This window comes from Pocillopora verrucosa, chromosome 9 (genome assembly GCF_036669915.1).
Source record: "Pocillopora verrucosa isolate sample1 chromosome 9, ASM3666991v2, whole genome shotgun sequence".
NCBI classification, from domain to species: Eukaryota; Metazoa; Cnidaria; class Anthozoa; order Scleractinia; family Pocilloporidae; genus Pocillopora; species Pocillopora verrucosa.
The window spans coordinates 2,881,129-2,898,628 of NC_089320.1; the positions used below are offsets into that span (position 1 = coordinate 2,881,129).

General features: G+C 38.3%; 1 protein-coding gene and 1 long non-coding RNA gene across 2 annotated transcripts; one reads left to right on the plus strand and one right to left on the minus strand.

The window, feature by feature from the left end:
• Window positions 1-3,881: 3,881 nt before the first annotated feature.
• On the minus strand, window positions 3,882-8,881 carry LOC131781943 (uncharacterized). The gene is made up of 3 exons (XM_066172567.1): window positions 8,516-8,881; window positions 4,892-5,236; window positions 3,882-4,712 (listed from the first exon to the last, which is right to left on the minus strand). The coding sequence occupies exons 1-3, from the start codon at window positions 8,855-8,857 to the stop codon at window positions 4,236-4,238; spliced, it is 1,164 nt and encodes a 387-aa protein (XP_066028664.1). The 5' UTR covers window positions 8,858-8,881; the 3' UTR covers window positions 3,882-4,235.
• Window positions 8,882-12,308: 3,427 nt separating this feature from the next.
• Window positions 12,309-14,731, plus strand: LOC136283407 (uncharacterized). The gene is made up of 2 exons (XR_010718764.1): window positions 12,309-12,512; window positions 14,304-14,731. It is a non-coding gene; the product is annotated as an uncharacterized lncRNA (long non-coding RNA).
• Window positions 14,732-17,500: the final 2,769 nt, after the last annotated feature.

Genomic DNA, 17,500 nt, shown 5'->3' on the forward strand with positions numbered 1-17,500 from the left:
CTCGTTGAGTTTAACTTTGACAGTTTATAATAGTATTTCCCCTTTAAGCTGCAAGATCTTAAAGCAAGATCTTAAAAGGGTTGCCTGTTGTGGCATAAACAGGCAAGTTTGGTCTACAGTTCTCACAGAAGACAAAAGGTCTTCAGTACGATTAACTCTACTGAAACCAGCAAATTAAAACAAATGTTTCTATCTTTGGTTCAGTTTGCTAAAAAAAACCAAGCTGATAGTAGTTGATTACTATATAGTTACATCCACCAGAGTGCTCGCCGCACATATATGGCCTCGACCGCATAGCTATCTTCAGAGACAACAGTGCACTCTTCGTGGTTGATTCAATCTTTCATGATTTTAAAAGAATACCTGAGAAAGGTGAAGATAGTGTTGTCCACCGCGGGAAACAGGAAGACGCCGAGCATGATGCGAGAGGTACGTTTGGCCTTATCAGATCAACATCAGTATCTGGGCAACTGCCCACCTACCCCTCCCCCAATCGAACAACAGTCAATTAATAACAAGTTAGGGTTAATGTTGGGTTAGGGGAGGGGTAGGTGGGCAGTTGCCCAGATACTGATATTGATCCGCCTTATCCATAATAAAAAAAAGCTGCAGGATGAAAAACTTGGAAGTAGACTCTCCCACTATTTGTCTTAAGGAAGCCAATTTTCATATCGTAATTGGAAAGAGCGATCATTTCGAGTTCTGCGACACCTCGTTCAAAACGTTGAGCGTTTGCAGATCATTCTTCAACGGTTGTTTCTTGACAAGTGGAAGGGATTTTCTGTTGAACATTTCGTTTTGCAAGTAGAATGCAATAAATGGGAAACCAAATATCAGGAAAAATACGGTGTAAGGACACGAACAAGCGCCACCAAAACTCCACACAGCAACAATAATTGAAAACCACAAAGGTACACCGCGGTAAATAGATAGGTCTGCTTAGGCATGAAGCTCCTGCTCTCTGTGGTGAAGATACATTCGTGAAACGATGCATAGAGGCGTGAGAAATATTCACTTTACGGCCAACACTGTCTATTCTGGTTTGGCTGTAGCGAAGAAGTTCAGCCGCAAATGACACAGACATTGTCGCACCGATAAGAAACGTTCCCGAGCCAAGAAAAATGCGTCGTGTAACGATTCCATCCGCAAACAGGAGCCGATTTAGTTTTCTTCTGTCTCGGCAGCGATGACAATTGATTGTTACTCGTCTAGCGAGCTATGCCTTAAGCGTCTTACTGCCCACAAAACTGAAGAATGTGAACAAATGATGACAAAATTTTAAGACTTTGGAAGAATCACAATTTATCGTGAAGCAAAACAATGATTAGTTATCTCGGTCTTTCTGGGAAAATTGTAACTCGAGCCAACCAATCTCAGGGATTATTCAAACTATCATGGGAACCTGTGGGCTTACAGTTTCTCTGTTGGAATCGGATTCCAAAAAACGCATGGTATAATAACAGTGGAAAGGAATATGAATATCAGTTATCTGACATTTTTTCAGAGAGAAAGGTTACATTTAAAAACTTAGCATGGCGGCCGACTCGAAGATAACTAACCTAGTAAGCTCTCCATTCCCCTCAACACATACTCAGACTAAGGCAGCTCCCTATCTCCCCATCTTACCCCCTCCCCTCCCCCGCCACTCACTCGAACACTTAAAGGCTCATAATTTCGTAAGCTTTAAACCCTCTCTTTCCAGATATATATTCATGCAAACCAGCCCTATTATCATATAATTTGTTGTAAGTCTAAGGGGTCAGCACTTGGGTGGGTTGTCACGCAGTTTTCATTTTGGTTGATTTTAAGAAATAAAATTTAACCAATCCACTAAATTCTCTTTAACAAGAACTGAAATATATCTAATTGTTTTCGTATGTTACTGACAAATTCAGTTCTGAAAACTCACGAGCGTTTTCTCAGGTTGTGTTTCCAGAGAACTTAAGTTTTCAACGTAACACAGTAGGAATCCTTTGCTTTATTTCTGTGCCTATTTGTGTCTACAAATCAGGAATTACATCTGAACTCCATGATAACTACAGTTTAATTATCATCTGCATAAGATACTATTTGTCTGACGCTGACCCGGTCAGTCAAAAAGCTGCCAAAAGTAGCAGTTGTAGACATGAAAAGAAGAAGCATCAATCGAGACTGACATTTGGCGTCGGACATGTGTTTCTTCGCGGTATCGTTGAATGCTTGAATTTTGATCTTTCCTTTTGAAAAATTGACAAAACCAATACCAGTTTGGAAAGACTAACAAAATTGTAGTCTTTGAAAAAAATTAACAAGTGCTTGTTTATTCCAAATTGCACTGGAAAAATCATGTGATTAAGTGTTATACATGGAAAAATACGAGATGGCTTATTAAGCACGAGCAAAGCGCGCGTATCGAGTGCAAAAATAATTTATTCCAACCGTGCGTTCGGTCAAAACAATGATATGCAATGATATCTTCACATCTTCAAGGCACAAAAAAGTTCCAAGTCCGGCTAAACAATTCAAGGAATTGTTCAGTCTGTGTCCGAATCACTTTCGATGAAATGTAATCGTCGTTTCCGAGGTTTAACCATGTTTGTTTTTAATTTCGCAAAGTATTAAGCTGGGTCGGCTCGTAATTTTCGATTTCCTTGGCAATTCCCTTCTCTAAACACCACTTTTTCCAAACCGACAACCGAAAAGTAATGCTTTTTACAGTATTTTCGTTGTTTGAGCTGTTTTTAAGCTGCGGTGGCGAAAGAAAACCTACCTAAAACGCCGGCCATTGTTTCGCTCGCAAGTTTTCAAATTTTCAAATTTTGTTGCGACATCCAAGGCTCGCATTTGATTGGCTATCTGTGAGTTTCTTTGATTATTGACCAATCAGAATGTCTGATTTGTTTCTTTCTTTGCACTGAATTAACTCTCTTCTCCACTGAATTACCTGAAAACTGCATTTATCTTAACCAATCAGAACTGAGTTATTTTTCAAAGTATATTATTAGATACAAAACAACACTAACCCTCAATTAAAAAAGCAAATTTAAAGCTTAATTACGCGGGTAGTAAGACTGTTAAACTTACAGAGTAAATCTAGAACTATTACATCAATGATAGGACCTATAAATAAGCAGATAATATATATACATTAAATTATTGATGTTAACGGCTGTGGAAAGTGTGGTTAAATAAAGCTACTTAATGCGTTCATTTGTTTTGAAAATTGATAAGGGTAGGTAAGCCAACGAATTCGTCCTCTTCCATTAAAACTCGAAAAAGTTGATTTGAAATATTTTTCATAAATACATACAGTACTTTGATACTTTTCGTAGTTCTTGAGGGATGTTGTGTCATATTTTGGTCCCTAGTCCTGAAAACCACTTAATTTGTTAGTTAGATCTTGAATGTTTTACATAATAATTGCCGGCTGAAGAAAATCTTGTATGATAATTATATATCTCATTTCTAAAGATTAGAAATATTGCATTGGGTTAACATACTAAATATTGCATACATTAGAACTGAAACAGGAGCTGAAATGGATTTAAAATAAAACATATTTACTGGAACAGTATTGTACGAGACAAAAAGAGGACTGGACCTTTAAGGTGCGAAGTATTTTAAACGAAGGGCAGGCTTTCATAAAACCACAGAACTTAATTGGGGATAGGTCATTTTCTATTGCTGGAGGGGGGGGATGGGAGGCGTGGAAAGATTTTGGTTGTGTCACGGTAAAATTTACCTGATCCCACCAAAAAGAAATCCTATCATCCCCCTCATTGGTCCTCACTTGGTTGTAAATTTTCTAGAGTCCCCCCCTTTATATTCTGTTGGTAACAAATGACCCGCCCCTGAGATGTTCAGCCCCCCTCCCCCTTCGATGATAGATTATGACTGCTTCCTTAAGATAAGTCTTTGCAGCTTGGCCCCATAAATTAATGCCGTAAGATAAATAATGGTATATCAAGGATCGATAAATTGTCAGATGAATTTTGGAACACCTACGTAATTTTTGTCTCACTTGTTTGCTAATATTGCTAGAAAGTTTATCTTGAAAAAATGTGTTAGTGTAACTATCTTATTACATTTAATCAACGGATCTAATCTTTCCTACGTGAGTTCCACATTAAAAACTAGCAAAATGACACCAGCTTTGTCAGATAGTCCATTAGTTTCATGCCCAGTCTTATTAATTGTCAAATACCAACTGATAAATCACCATTGGATCAACAAAACTGTGTTGTTTAGTCAGCGAACTATTTGCCTCCGATCCAGAACTGAGTCGTATCACTCGAGTTTGAGGTACAACGGAATTTGAGATTTGTAGAATAGTAGTGTCCAAAGTTGTCCTCGCTAGATATGGCCGTCTTGCTTGCGTCGAAATCACAGGACCGATGGGTAAAATAAGAGTCGACATGCAGAGGATAACTGCCTTTTTTATACCCTGTAAATGCAGTGCAATTCACACACTCATTTCCCCGGATGTTGACATATTCGTAAGGTCGACAGGTGTCTTCTTTCAAGGGTACGTCTCTAATGATGTCAAAGTCTTCAAGCGAGGCTCTCAGGTAGTCTGTGTATACGGTGCCATCTGTGTTGTATCGGCAAGTAGCTCTCCAGTGAGTCGAGTGATCTCTGAGCCAAAGGAGGTAGGGTCGTTTGATAAGGTAGGCCTGCCAATTTGGGGCATCACCGCTGATGGCTTGGTAGTCATCGTAAAACACGATGTTCTTCTGTAGAGGAAGTAGAATTGATGAGGAAGTTATGATCATCGTCAAAACTGTCGCTTATGAAACAAAACTCATGGAAGCAACATGAGACTGAATGTATTTCACACCTTTCCGCTGAATGCGCTTTCGTCCTACGCTCATTTATTAGATATTTATAGAAGATTTAAAGAGAAAGCAAATACCTGAAAACGATCTTTGTTGGATAAACTAAACGACTCAATCAGGTTCCAAGCGAACCCAGGCTCTGAGTCAAAATCACAGAACACCTGGAAGGTTTGATTATTGTTATCAATAACTCTGTAAAATCCGGAGGCGGTGGACCCGGCCGCTTTGTAATCCTGACAGCTTCCTTTTAGCTGAATCTCGCAGTGTTCTCCTACAAACTGTACAGGACAGGAACAGTTGTACCGTACACTTGTGGGTTGACAGATCTCAGTACAGGTTCCGCTATTAAGACACGGATTGTTCTTGCAGCAGCCATTGGTACACGTGAAGTCATCAGCACAAGGAACAATGTTGGTAGGAGCCTAAAATGTACATGAAAAAAAGATTAGGCGCTTCTGACGGGCTGAAAACGCGAGCGCAAAGCTAAAAAATAGGCTCACAATGCGTACTTGTGTCAAATAAACGTTGATGCGGTTTGGATTGGCTTTACAGTAAATGTAATGCATTTTGTCATGTTATCGCGATAAATGTCGAGTAAAAATTCCATGTATTGTCTCCCAAGCTGCAGACGAGAAAACGGCTAGGGGAAACATGTTTGGACGTCTAGTTTCGAGGAAATTATGGGTGCTTACCATTTGACAGAATAAACTGGTTAAGATGACTGGTAAATAAAGGTAACAGTTTTTCCAAAATCAGCAAACCAGCCGAGCGAGATGGATCATTTGACGTCAGTTCCATTTGACTTTCAACCGACATTTCTGGATTTTTTGCTAAATGGTAAGCACCCTAACTCTCTTAGGGCGCGGTTACACAGGACTCTTTTTATCGCGGTAAGTGACCCTTTTACAACGGGAAACTGCATTTAGTGAGTGGTTCCAATATTTCCCCGCAGTAAATTTCCCGTGATAAATATTTATGACTTACGTGATTGACAGAGTAAAGAGTCACTGAAGTAAACATTTTGCAGGTTAGGGCTTGTCGCATATCCCAATAGAGTGCATTTGAATATATGTTCTCAGCCACCGAATGCTTTGCACAATTAACTGTCCAAATGTGTTCGAGTCAACACGCTTCTGGCATTTACACACTACTTCAGAGACTCATGAAATATTTGCGTTCGACAAAAAGGTAACTGCCGCGTACGTTTATTCATCAGCGGAAATATTGGAATCAGTCGCTAGTAGCAGAGTAGAATTTGTTTACGATAAACCTGGATAAACCAGCAAGTAACTGCAATTGTTAGCTAATAGTATTCGAGCTTCTAGCGTAGAACACTGTACGTAAACTATACTTTTACAAATTAGTTTTTCTGTTTTAACATGATCGGTGAAATGTGAAAATGTTTGGCAGGAGGTTTGAAGGCATTAGTTTTTACCTCATTCATGCTGAAAGCAATGAATGAGATATTGTGATAAAGCAGATGTTGACGGAAGTTGTCGACCGTGGGTGGAAGTTGTATTCCGTTGACGGAAGTTACATTGTGGACCGTGAACGGAAGTAGTCGCGCATGCTACCCCTTCCCACTTAGCAAAAGTCAAAATTAATTTCGATGAAGCTCAGAAACTCACGTGGAAAGAAATAAAATGTTTGTATGGTTCAATAAAAATAAAACCCCAAATTACATTTCCGAAGTTCTAAAAATGTAACTTAAATCGAGAAGCTGAAATGTTCACACCTAGGGGACCCGTAGCGGGCTCATTTCAACACACGCTGTGACCACGTAGAATAGCATCAGAGGCAGCCATATTGGTAAGCCGTGCATTTGCATTCGTCTTCAGTTGGTGTAAAGTAATCATTGCTCTCTTATTGTGCTTTTCCTCGGAAGCTCCTCAACATACAGTCCACACATCGGCCAAGATAGTCGCACTAAATTTTTTTCGAGGTCCAATACTCTGGTCTGGACTTAAGGCTCGCTCGAACAAAAACAGCAATACCAATCCGGTCAGTACAAAATACAGACTGCAGACTGCAGACTGCAGACCGGGTACAAAATGCAGACTAGATACAAATGCAGACTGCAGACTGGGTACAAAATGCAGACTCAGAATTTATACTATTTTTTCGTCTGATACGTGATAACATGTCATCCTACAAGTTACCGAGCGTCACACAATCGCTTTTCTGTGATCATCTTTGACGATTATTTGTACCACTGTAGAATATTCCTTGCCCTTTTCTTGATCACAACCGTTCTTAAGCCTTCATATAGTCTTCTCACTTTGCGCGCGAGTTGGTTGGTGTGATGTCTGTACAGAATATACCAACTTAATTAAAGTAGATTAAATGTAGATGTAAATGAGATGTCACCATTGAATAGTTAACACGCGCAATATTCGAGAAACAATTGACAGCTTTGCATTTGCACCGTTACGCAATGCATCAACAAATCATAGTTAAAAGGAAGAACCTCAAATTGCTAATCTACAAGATAATACTGGACTTTGTCATTATGTTATATCTGTCCGTAAAACTTCGGTTATTGGTAGCAGTAAACGGGAGTTGAAAGTAATGAAATCATTCAAGTATAAATTTTCTTCTGCATGGCGCGACACCATCTACTATAATTTTATTTTTTGCGCAAATTTTGAATTTCCATAGGATCGACGCAATTTTTGACATACTTTCAATGTGCAAATGCCGGCAGTCCCGTCTGAGAACTGGAATTTGGTACGATTGTTGCTTATTCATCCAAGAATTTTTTGCATATACAAACAGAAAGCGAATATTTACTCACTAAGATAAATACCCGACAGCGCGTGGCTCAAAATTAGGTCTTAAGACCTAATTGCTCCCTTCGAACCTCCAAAACGAAGAACTACGACAAATCCTGAATAACTAGACATAAATTGACAGTTTGATTTGTGAAAGCTCACAAGAAATGTAAGTTGAAGGGTTGTAAAACTTACTAAGCAACATATTTTAAAACTTAACTAGTTTTGTGTGAGAGTAGCAAAAACTCGATTTGAAGTGTTTACATGCACTTCACTCAACTTTCTTCGTTTAGTACTGTAGTGGTTAACAATTGCCTTAATTAAATGTGGGGAAATCCCACACAAACATGATCCCCGCAGGTGAGAAGCTAATGTACCTGCCAGGATTAATTCTTGAATGAATTTTTCTTTCGTCTCCGAAATTCTATGAAATTCTTTGAAAATACCTTCGATTCCATTTTCATATTCCATCATTCGATACGCCCATCTCTTTTCATAGGAATTTAAAAGAGAAAATCTCTCTACCTTCCGAATACCCAAATAAAAGAGGAACTTGAAATGCAGACTTAATATAAATAAAATATATATTTCTGTCAGTTCAGTTTTTAGTTTTTGGTTTTTCCCAATAATCAATTTAAATTGATAATCTCATTGGCAGCAGGCACGTTAAGTTTAAAAGAAAAAAATTAATCTTAAACACTTTTTGGAAAGACATTACCATCCATAAGAAAGACAATTTTTGACGGGGTTACGAAGCATATTACATTGCAAAATAGTGCCTCTAATTGAAATGATTATTTGTATTATCTTTCGTCAGGTTGAAGCTTCCTCGATATGAAATCAAAAAAGAAAGAATGGACTGTTATGCAAAGATGAAGACTGAAAACCATTCGCGGTCAAAATACGCTATTACATGATAAAGTTTGGTACCTTAGTGGAGTATTCTCTCCGCAGTACGTAGTAAACGCTTCCGTGGATGTTTTTCAGAGAGTCCTTGTTTGTAAAATGGCTGCCTTCGTTCAACTCGCAGTATTTGATGTCGTTCTTGACCTTGTAGTTTATCGACAGACATCGACAGTCGTTGATACACTTCAGATAGCACTGCTGTGAGTTTGAACTCACAGAATTGTGAAAGACATGGCCGACAAGCTCTTTGTCATGATAGGCGTCTTGTTGCTCACTAAAAGAGATCTTTTCACATTTTCCAGCGGAGCAGAAGCCCTTTACACGAAAAGCTGAAATAATTATACAAAAAAACTTTGCAACCATCATTCTTATCGTTTTCACACTCCACCTGGGGAACGATGTTTCTCATAATGTCATTCTTGAGCAGATTACTTAGTTAAGATATCGCCCATCCCTATGTGTCAATCAACGTGCAAGATACCAATCAACTGAGTCACAAAAAATAACTTCACAATATAAATATTCAAGGCTCGGAAAAGTAATAAAAACAAGTGATAAAATGGATGTGTCCAATTATGACGCACAAGTAACATGATGCAGATGTTCTTCTTAAGACCCCCTCCCACGCATAAAGATATAACTTCAAATCTCTTCCTTTCGAAACTGTGAACATGTTGTTTACAATACAATATTTATTTGCCATATACGACATTTACAGATGGAAAAAAAAATGAAGAAAATTAATGACAGAAAATAAATGGCGAGAATACCTGAAAGAAACCTCGAGGCTTATAACAAGTCAGGCTTTCTCACTTAAAATAACTTATCTTCTATTAGAATTACAATATGGACTTATGGTAATTAACTTTGACCACGCACACGTACACACACACACACACCCACACACACACACACACACACATATATATATATATATTTGTATCAGAGCCCTGAATTCAATCAATTCTTAATAACAACCACTCTCTCAGGTAACCTCCACTTCGTTTATAATCATTTTGTGTTTACTTTCTAAAAGTTTCCTAGGCGACTGGAAGCTTGGATTTCTTTAGAATACACTTGTTTATCTGTCCATTTTTTTCTACTTTTCTACTATCCGTATAATTTTTTTGTCACGGCCGTCTCATTTTTTGAAATGATTTCCTCTTAAGTGAGCCGTAGCGAAATGGGAATCCATTTTGTAGCTCTCTGGTCGCTTAGTACTTTGGTATTTGTACTAATAGTAATTAAAATGCCGTGGTAATCTCCGTCGAGCTAGCGAATCAGCGCCCGCGAAGAGCGCTATTATACAGTAATTATAAATTAACTAATGATATTTTTACAGATGCTGCAATCTGACTGGCCACGTTACTCGCTATGTAGCTTCCGTGATAAACAATCAACAAAGTGAAAAGCCTTAACAATGAAAGATTATAAACTTATTGTATTCGCTTGCCTAACATCATGCGATGATGAAAAAAAAAAAAATAATAATAATAATAATAACATGAGCCTGTCTTTTTGTTGAGTTAAAACGACAAGTAGATTGATATAAAAATCAATTAGATTATTCGTTCTCTATTTCTTCCGCGTGAAAGTTGATGTTGGCTATTAGGTTTCGCTCTCATCAACTATTACGCGGTAAAAGTCTCGAACTCATAATCATCCATGATAAGCGAATTCCTGCATTTTTTTACTTTTTATCTTACCTATTCCCTTCTAGGATCGCCTCCTATTTCCTTTCTAAGGGTTACATGATTCCCCAGAGAGAGCTGATTTCACTTTGAAAGCTGATCAGAACCTATTTTTTAGGAGCACATGTATCACTGGCATTACCGTTTTACTTGACGAGAGAATAAAGGTTTACAAGTAATTCGGCAACTATTTGCCCATCGAAGTTTTAGAACATTATGATCACACTTTGAGAACATTTTGATGGTCGCCATACTTGTATAGTGCAACCTCTAATATTTTTTTTGAGCGGTGACTGTCTTTCCCTTCGAATTGACAAGGAAATTTTCCAATGCAGAATAAAAGACAATTGACGATCGGGGTGTACCGTTTAATGAAAATTTTACGGGGCTCTCCGATTTTCGATTGTTTTGATCTGTTTCTGCACTCGAAATAGTCAAAATTGAATAAATGGAAAGACAGTTATCGCTGACTCAAAATTCAAAACCTCGATAAATTATCGCAGTGCATACTCCATTTCCGTGAAAAAAATTGATGAAACCTGAAAAAAAAAGTACAGATGAAGACACGCACGTTTTTTTGTCTAGTCTTGCCCATTGTTGCCATAATAATATTATTTATTAATCATTTATCTCACAGCACTGTCTTCTGATTCACCCCACTTGCGGTGGGTCCAAAATACTAGTAGCTGGTCACTGATAATTGGCGATTGGTTACGAGTAACTGGTAGCTGGTCATTGATAGCTGGTTTCTTGTAACTGGTCACTGGTAACTGGAATTTGGGTTAGATAGAGGGACTGAACTGCTAATCAATTTCCAAAACTTTAATTCCAAAAAAAAATAACAATAGACCCCAAGCAACCTTTAACAGTAACTAAACATGTATCTAAAACGACTTACATGACTCAAGATATTTTCACATGAACAAGACTATGACCCACGACTTTTGACATTTGGACGTTACTCAGTAACAACGTTACTTACTACCAGTTACTAGTTACCAGTCGCCAGTTACCAGTGACCAGCCACCATCATTTTAGACCCGCCGCTCCACTCGACTCATCCCCTTTTCACGTCCCTCCCGCGGAATGTTTGTTTTGGTATGAACAGCTGATATAGTCTTACTGAGAAATTAAGAGATCCTCGCAGCTAAGAACACTACTGAAACGAGTAGTTGTAAATAGGACCTGAAAAAAATTCAGACCCGTACGGGATTTGAATCCATGACCTCTGCGATACCGGTGCAGCGCTCTACGAATTTAACTAACAAGCCAACTGGGAGCTGGTCAAAGAATTGGGTCCAAATAAACATCTAAGTGAATGATGTTTTTAGATATATATCTGTTTGCTTGGAGTCAGAAATAAAGAAAATTCATAATTTATCGTGTAGCGCGAAACGTTTTATAATTTGTTTGACTTCATGATTTATCACCGGGGTGGGGGAGGGGGAGCGAGGGTATGGAGGAGGGATAAGTCGTCGCAAGAGATAATAAACTTTTTTATTCTCTTGGTTTCGCCAAAAGAGTATAAAGGGAAAGGGGGAGGGTGGGTGACGAAAAAAAATTACTGATCAACGAACAGCCAATATGGGGGAGGGGGGGGTGGGTGGTCAAGACAAATTGACAAAACCTCTTGGGGGGATTAATTAAATTTTTGTCTTGACACAACTGAAGTCCTCTAACCCTTCCCTCCCACCCCACCCAGGCGACAGATGATGACAGGTCGCTCAAGAAAGTCCGCGAGTGCAGGGCCGGGGTGGGTTTTTCTGAACCAGCTTACGTCAACCTGTGTGGCTGTGCGCTGATCGGCTTTCACTGTCGTTTTCTATCAGACTGCACGTGCGATGCCGCACGGGTTATTTGAAAGGACTTATACCTCCTCCTTTCTTGGCCCAGTGCGCTCTTGGCCCCCTTTTCTGTGATTAAGAGTATTGTTCTCTCACTCGGCTGTTATTTTATTTTTAATTGTATATGTAAGACGTACTCTCATATTAATAAAAGTATTAAAAACAATAATAATGACAACAACTCTGAAAATTGTAGGTAGTACATGGTAACACAAAGAGCCGTTTTTAATCTCGCTGTCACTCGTCGTTGCGTGACATATTTTAGTGGCGTGACATTTTAAATGTTAATTTCACGTGATGTCCAAATGTGTCGCCATTTTGCTTATTCACGTCATTCTCATTCACCACTTGTACTCGAACGTGATCAGACTTAACATGTGTGTTCCTTTCACGTTGTAAATCCCTTTCACGAACGGTATTGAGCAACTGGAGAAGACGAGCATGATGGGGAATTTGCTGAGTTCGTTGTGTCCGTCTTGCGTGAAGGTAAGGAAAGATCAACCTTGCCGCGCTTGTGAGTTGTTGTTCGCCTTCGTTCCATAGGTAACTCAGGGTAATGATCTCTCGCGATAAATTTGCTATTCATTGACTTGTTCTCTGAATTATTTCAATGATCAATCGATCGATCGATGTTTTGACCGCATTTTTTCATCGAAAGGCTTGATTCTTGAATTCCACGAAAATAACAAACTCCAGTGCTCCCCCAAACGTGTCACATGTCGTATACAGATTTGAGTTTCTGTCCTGATGTTGTGATCTCTCATTTTTTTTCTTTGAACTCATATATTATTTTAATTTCATATGAGCCTTCTTTTGTATTGTGTACGTGTCAACTAAACTGTTAAATATTCAAATACGACTAAGTAAACTTAATGAATTGGATAAATTCTGTGCCAAATATTACGTATTAGTGCTTTTCTGTTGTTGCGATGTTAAGTGTGACTTGGGTTTTTCGCTCTTTAATATGTAACTTTCACGTAGTTTCTTGTTATTTCCAATAAACCTTTTCGTGCAAAAACTTCTTCGTCGCCGCTATCTAACATTTTCATTCAGATCAGAACGGATTACAGACGCTATGAAAATCGACTGCGAGTTAATAATTGTAATGGTCACGCAATGCTAAAATTTATTACGTGACGTACCAATCTATAGCCACCTCTATCTGGAGGGAACAATCGCAACGGATAATTATAGATCATCCAAGAGACAAAGGCCAGCGCGAGTACTTTTGACCCTTTACATCGAAATTTTAGAATACATATTCTTCACTCCGTCGCCTGTATATTTTGTACGGTAATGACAAGGAGAATTTGTTAGACAATCAAGAGCTTCTTTAATTGGTGATCAATTCCTTTATTCTCGCGACCTAAACATTTGATTTAAGGCTGATACTGTAAGGAGAAATTAGAAGCCAGTCACTTTTAGGGGTCTAAGGTAAAACCCGCTTTCATCAGCAGTACGCTCTTCAGGATTACAAACTTATGACAGGCCTAAAGTCTACACTGTGATTATCATGAGATGGACCAAGCCAATGAGACGCAACAAGTCGCCACGCTTGTTTTTGCCTGCGCCTTTACTCTCGGTGTACGCGTAATTAAAATAGCTCTTTGCGTCCTCATGGTGGAGAAAATAGTAGCGTTAACGTCCAGGAAAGAATTTCGTCTGAAATTAGATATGTTACCCTCCAAACTAAGACGTAATCAGACGGCATCATCCAAAGTCGGACGGTAACAGTCTGAACTGTCTGATATCGAACAGATTCGTCCGAATTCAGGCCGTGTACCGTCCGATGTCAGACAAAACCGCCCGAAAATCTGACGTTACCATTCGCGATCGTACGATATCGAATAGGGACGCCCGAAATTAGAAAGAAGTGTCCAATATCAATTACCAAAATTAGACGAAACCATCGAAATCAGACGGTCCCGTCCAAAGTAAGACGGAACCGCTTTATATCAAACGTATGCAACACGGTATGGTGGTTCATGATAAGAGGGAAACTAAAGTAGGGGAAATTGAAGTCAATGGGTACCTTGGTGATATTGTCAAACATTAATAGTAACTCTATAAAAAGGGAGGTGCCTTTGCACCTCTGGATCATTCGTTAATCTACCGTCAGACCTTTATATTTAAATCAAAACAGCTTGAGCTGCAGCTGATCCAAAGCGAGAGAACAGTAGACGGATCTCTCAAAAGCTCTAATATGTTTCTACATTTTCATCGCAATGGACGAATCGCAATTTTGTGATTTGCTTTAACTGATTTGTCCTGTTTTAGGCAGAAAAGTCTGAGTCCAGCCCTAAGGAGCGGCTGGTTGGGGGAGATCAAAATGACCGTACGTACTCTTCAACCCAACAAGACGTTACGTATCCCCCGACGGAACAGTCGCGTACTTGGGACTCGTCGGAAGCAAGTTCAAAGAGTGTGTACTACACCCCTTCCAGTAGTTTAACATTATCGACAATGATGGACAAACCTAACAACTCATTACAGCCAGTTGAGAAGGAATCAAATGCTGTGCCTTGTTGAGGGCGATTTTTTTGCTCATGTTCCTTGAAGCAGAAGAGAGCAACTATTTGTCCCAAAAAACTTAGACTCAGACACATGGAAATTTTAGTCTACTCGGCTGTTGTTTTTTGAAAGTCGAGACGTATTGAATTTTTTATCAGCATTACTACAGATTAAAGATTTTATCCCTTACTTTATCAGTCCGTTTGTGTGTGAAAGGAATATTGATCAACAATTCCAGATTGAAATGACGTATATTTATACTTTAGAGCGGATTTGCCTAATAACTTTTTTTTTCAACAACTCAGGTTATCCGATAACCCTGCATGGCCGGCTATTTAAACAAAGTTTAGCCATTGTTTAACAAATCCGTGTTCTAAACTGTCTTAAATTTAGCTGAATCTTTTGTCTGAACATTAAATTTTTGTGAACAGTGTCAGGAGGGCCGATGGCTAGCAGTGGAAGGAAAATCCCGGTTTGGTTTAGACTTCATGTAAATAACCGGCTCTCAAAGTTTTGGTGTCCCACCCCCAACTACAATTCATCCATTCATCTTTGGGAAAAATGAAGATGTCTTCCGTTAGATATCTTTCAAATAGTATAAATTTTGATGAAGGTCGGAATGATGGTTGTGAAAGGACGTTATGCACGTGGATTTAGAAACCTTGGCCTCATGCTTCCAGTACACTGAAAGGCTTTAAAAAATTTGCCCATAAGACGAGGACCCGAATGCTTTGAATTACATGGCCCGGAAAATATACGTGCTTCATACGATGTCAAGAATCGAAAACAAAAAGATAAGAAGTACATAGCTGGAATCGGATACCGGAAGTATCTCATTTATTGACATTCTCACTCGGCTGTAGCTCAAGAACGTCACGTTGCAACAAGATCTTAATCAAAACCAGCTAACTTTCAATAACCAAGTAACCACCGTGCCACTTCGAAGGCATGCTTCGGCTACAACACATTAAAGTTTGATATTCGGCATCAGACTTTCACATTTTTTTATTGTTTTCGCCTGCCAGTTTTTTTTTTTTTTTTAATGGACGATTTTGAACTGGGCAGTCACAAACTACAGTACAGATTACGTGACGATTACGTTTCGTCTTGTACCTCTAGCTGGTAGGATTTTTAGAGTCTTAGAAAATACTACCGGCTACAGGTACAGCTTGCATTTGTAGTCACCTTTACCCAATTTTTAAGTACAGTTTGCTTCACATTTTACTTTCCTGCACTCCAAATTAGTCTTGCACCCCTTTCAATCACTTTTTCAAGAATAAGTATACATTTATTTTTTATTTGGTCTTGTACTTCTAGCTTGTAGGATCTTAAGGGGCTTAGAATATACTACTGGGTAGAGGTACAGCTTGCATACTTAGTTGACTTTGCCCAATTTTTATTATGGTTTGTTTCACATTTGACTTTTCTGCACTCCAAGTTGTAGTCTTACCCTCTTAGAAATCTTTTTTTTTTTTTAAGAATACATTTGATTTTTTTTCATTTATTTGATCTTACACCTCTAGCCGGTAGGGTCTAAGGAGGCTTAGAAAAGACTACCAGCTAGAGGTACAGCTTGCATATTTAGTCAACTTTGCCCAATTTTCCTGCAGTTTGCTCATTTTACTTTTCTGCACTCCAAATTAGTTTTACACTCCTTAGAATCACTTTTTTCGTGAATACATTTAAATTTTGTTCTCTCTTATATAGTCTATAAACTCTAGCTAGTAGGATCTTAGGAGGCTTAGAAAATACTTGAGGTACAGCCCACATATTTTACTAACTTTGCCCAATTTTTATTACAGTCTGCATTGTATTTTACTTTCTGCCATTCCATTTTAGTCTTATACTACATTGGAACCATTTTTTTCAACCCTTGGTCATGTACCTACCACTGCTTATTTGATAGCACAGCACACAAGCTATGGGCATCGAATGACTCTTTATGGGGAATCAGCCATAACTAAAGCAGGCGTTATTTGGCAATAAGCAAAGGGTTTCTGATCGGTGTTGAAACAAGGAAGGTTTGATTTTTTTTTTAAATAGTAGCAATTTTTATTAAAAATACGTGATACATAACATAAGCCCAGGTTAGTCTCATTCATATAATTGTTTAAATTCTGTATATATTGTAGATGACCATTCTATGTTTTCAAGGACAAATTGCCTTAAGGTTTTCATACAGTAATACATGCTGTTGACCCTTTCACTCCCAATATCTAATTAGTAATTCTCCTTACTATCTGCCATACAATTCTTATGATGTTAGTTCAGAGAATTTGGTATTGAATCAACTAATAATCCCATGATTGATATTCTTCTCTATTCTCATCACCAAGCTTGATATTGTATTGATATTGTAGGAAGAAATTCTGTCTTGGTCACTTGTGGGAGTGAAAGGGTTAAATATCATTGAAAATACAAAGGGAAAATGTCATATTGGTGAATTTAAATCATGTTATCCAATAACTACCTAAATATGACTTGATTTTAGTATTTCAGACAATGGTTGGCCTTGTCCACACTACTTCTAATCAAACACAAATATCATGAAAATAGAGACTGTTCCTCTCTAAGAAATTCCACTTGTACTTAAGCAGAGTATTATATGACAAACTTCAGTAAATCTGGTTGACATGTTCAAGTCTAAAATTAATTTCAAGTAAAATTCATCTAAAACCAGTAATATTTGTACTGAAATAAATCCACAACCGAAGAAAATACTAATCAGGCTAGTTTAAAATTCATTAATTTGAGATTCATTAAAACATAACAATGACAATGATTTCAAGCTTACTTCACATACATAAGCTGCCCCTCTTGCTGGTAGTGTTTTCTGAGTAATCCAAGCTCCTACTAGCCAGATAAACAAGAGTGCAAAGCATACAAATATACCCAGGGAGTGACTCTACAACAGTACAAGACTAACATGGAATGTAGAAAGGTTTTTCCATATGTCAAGAAGT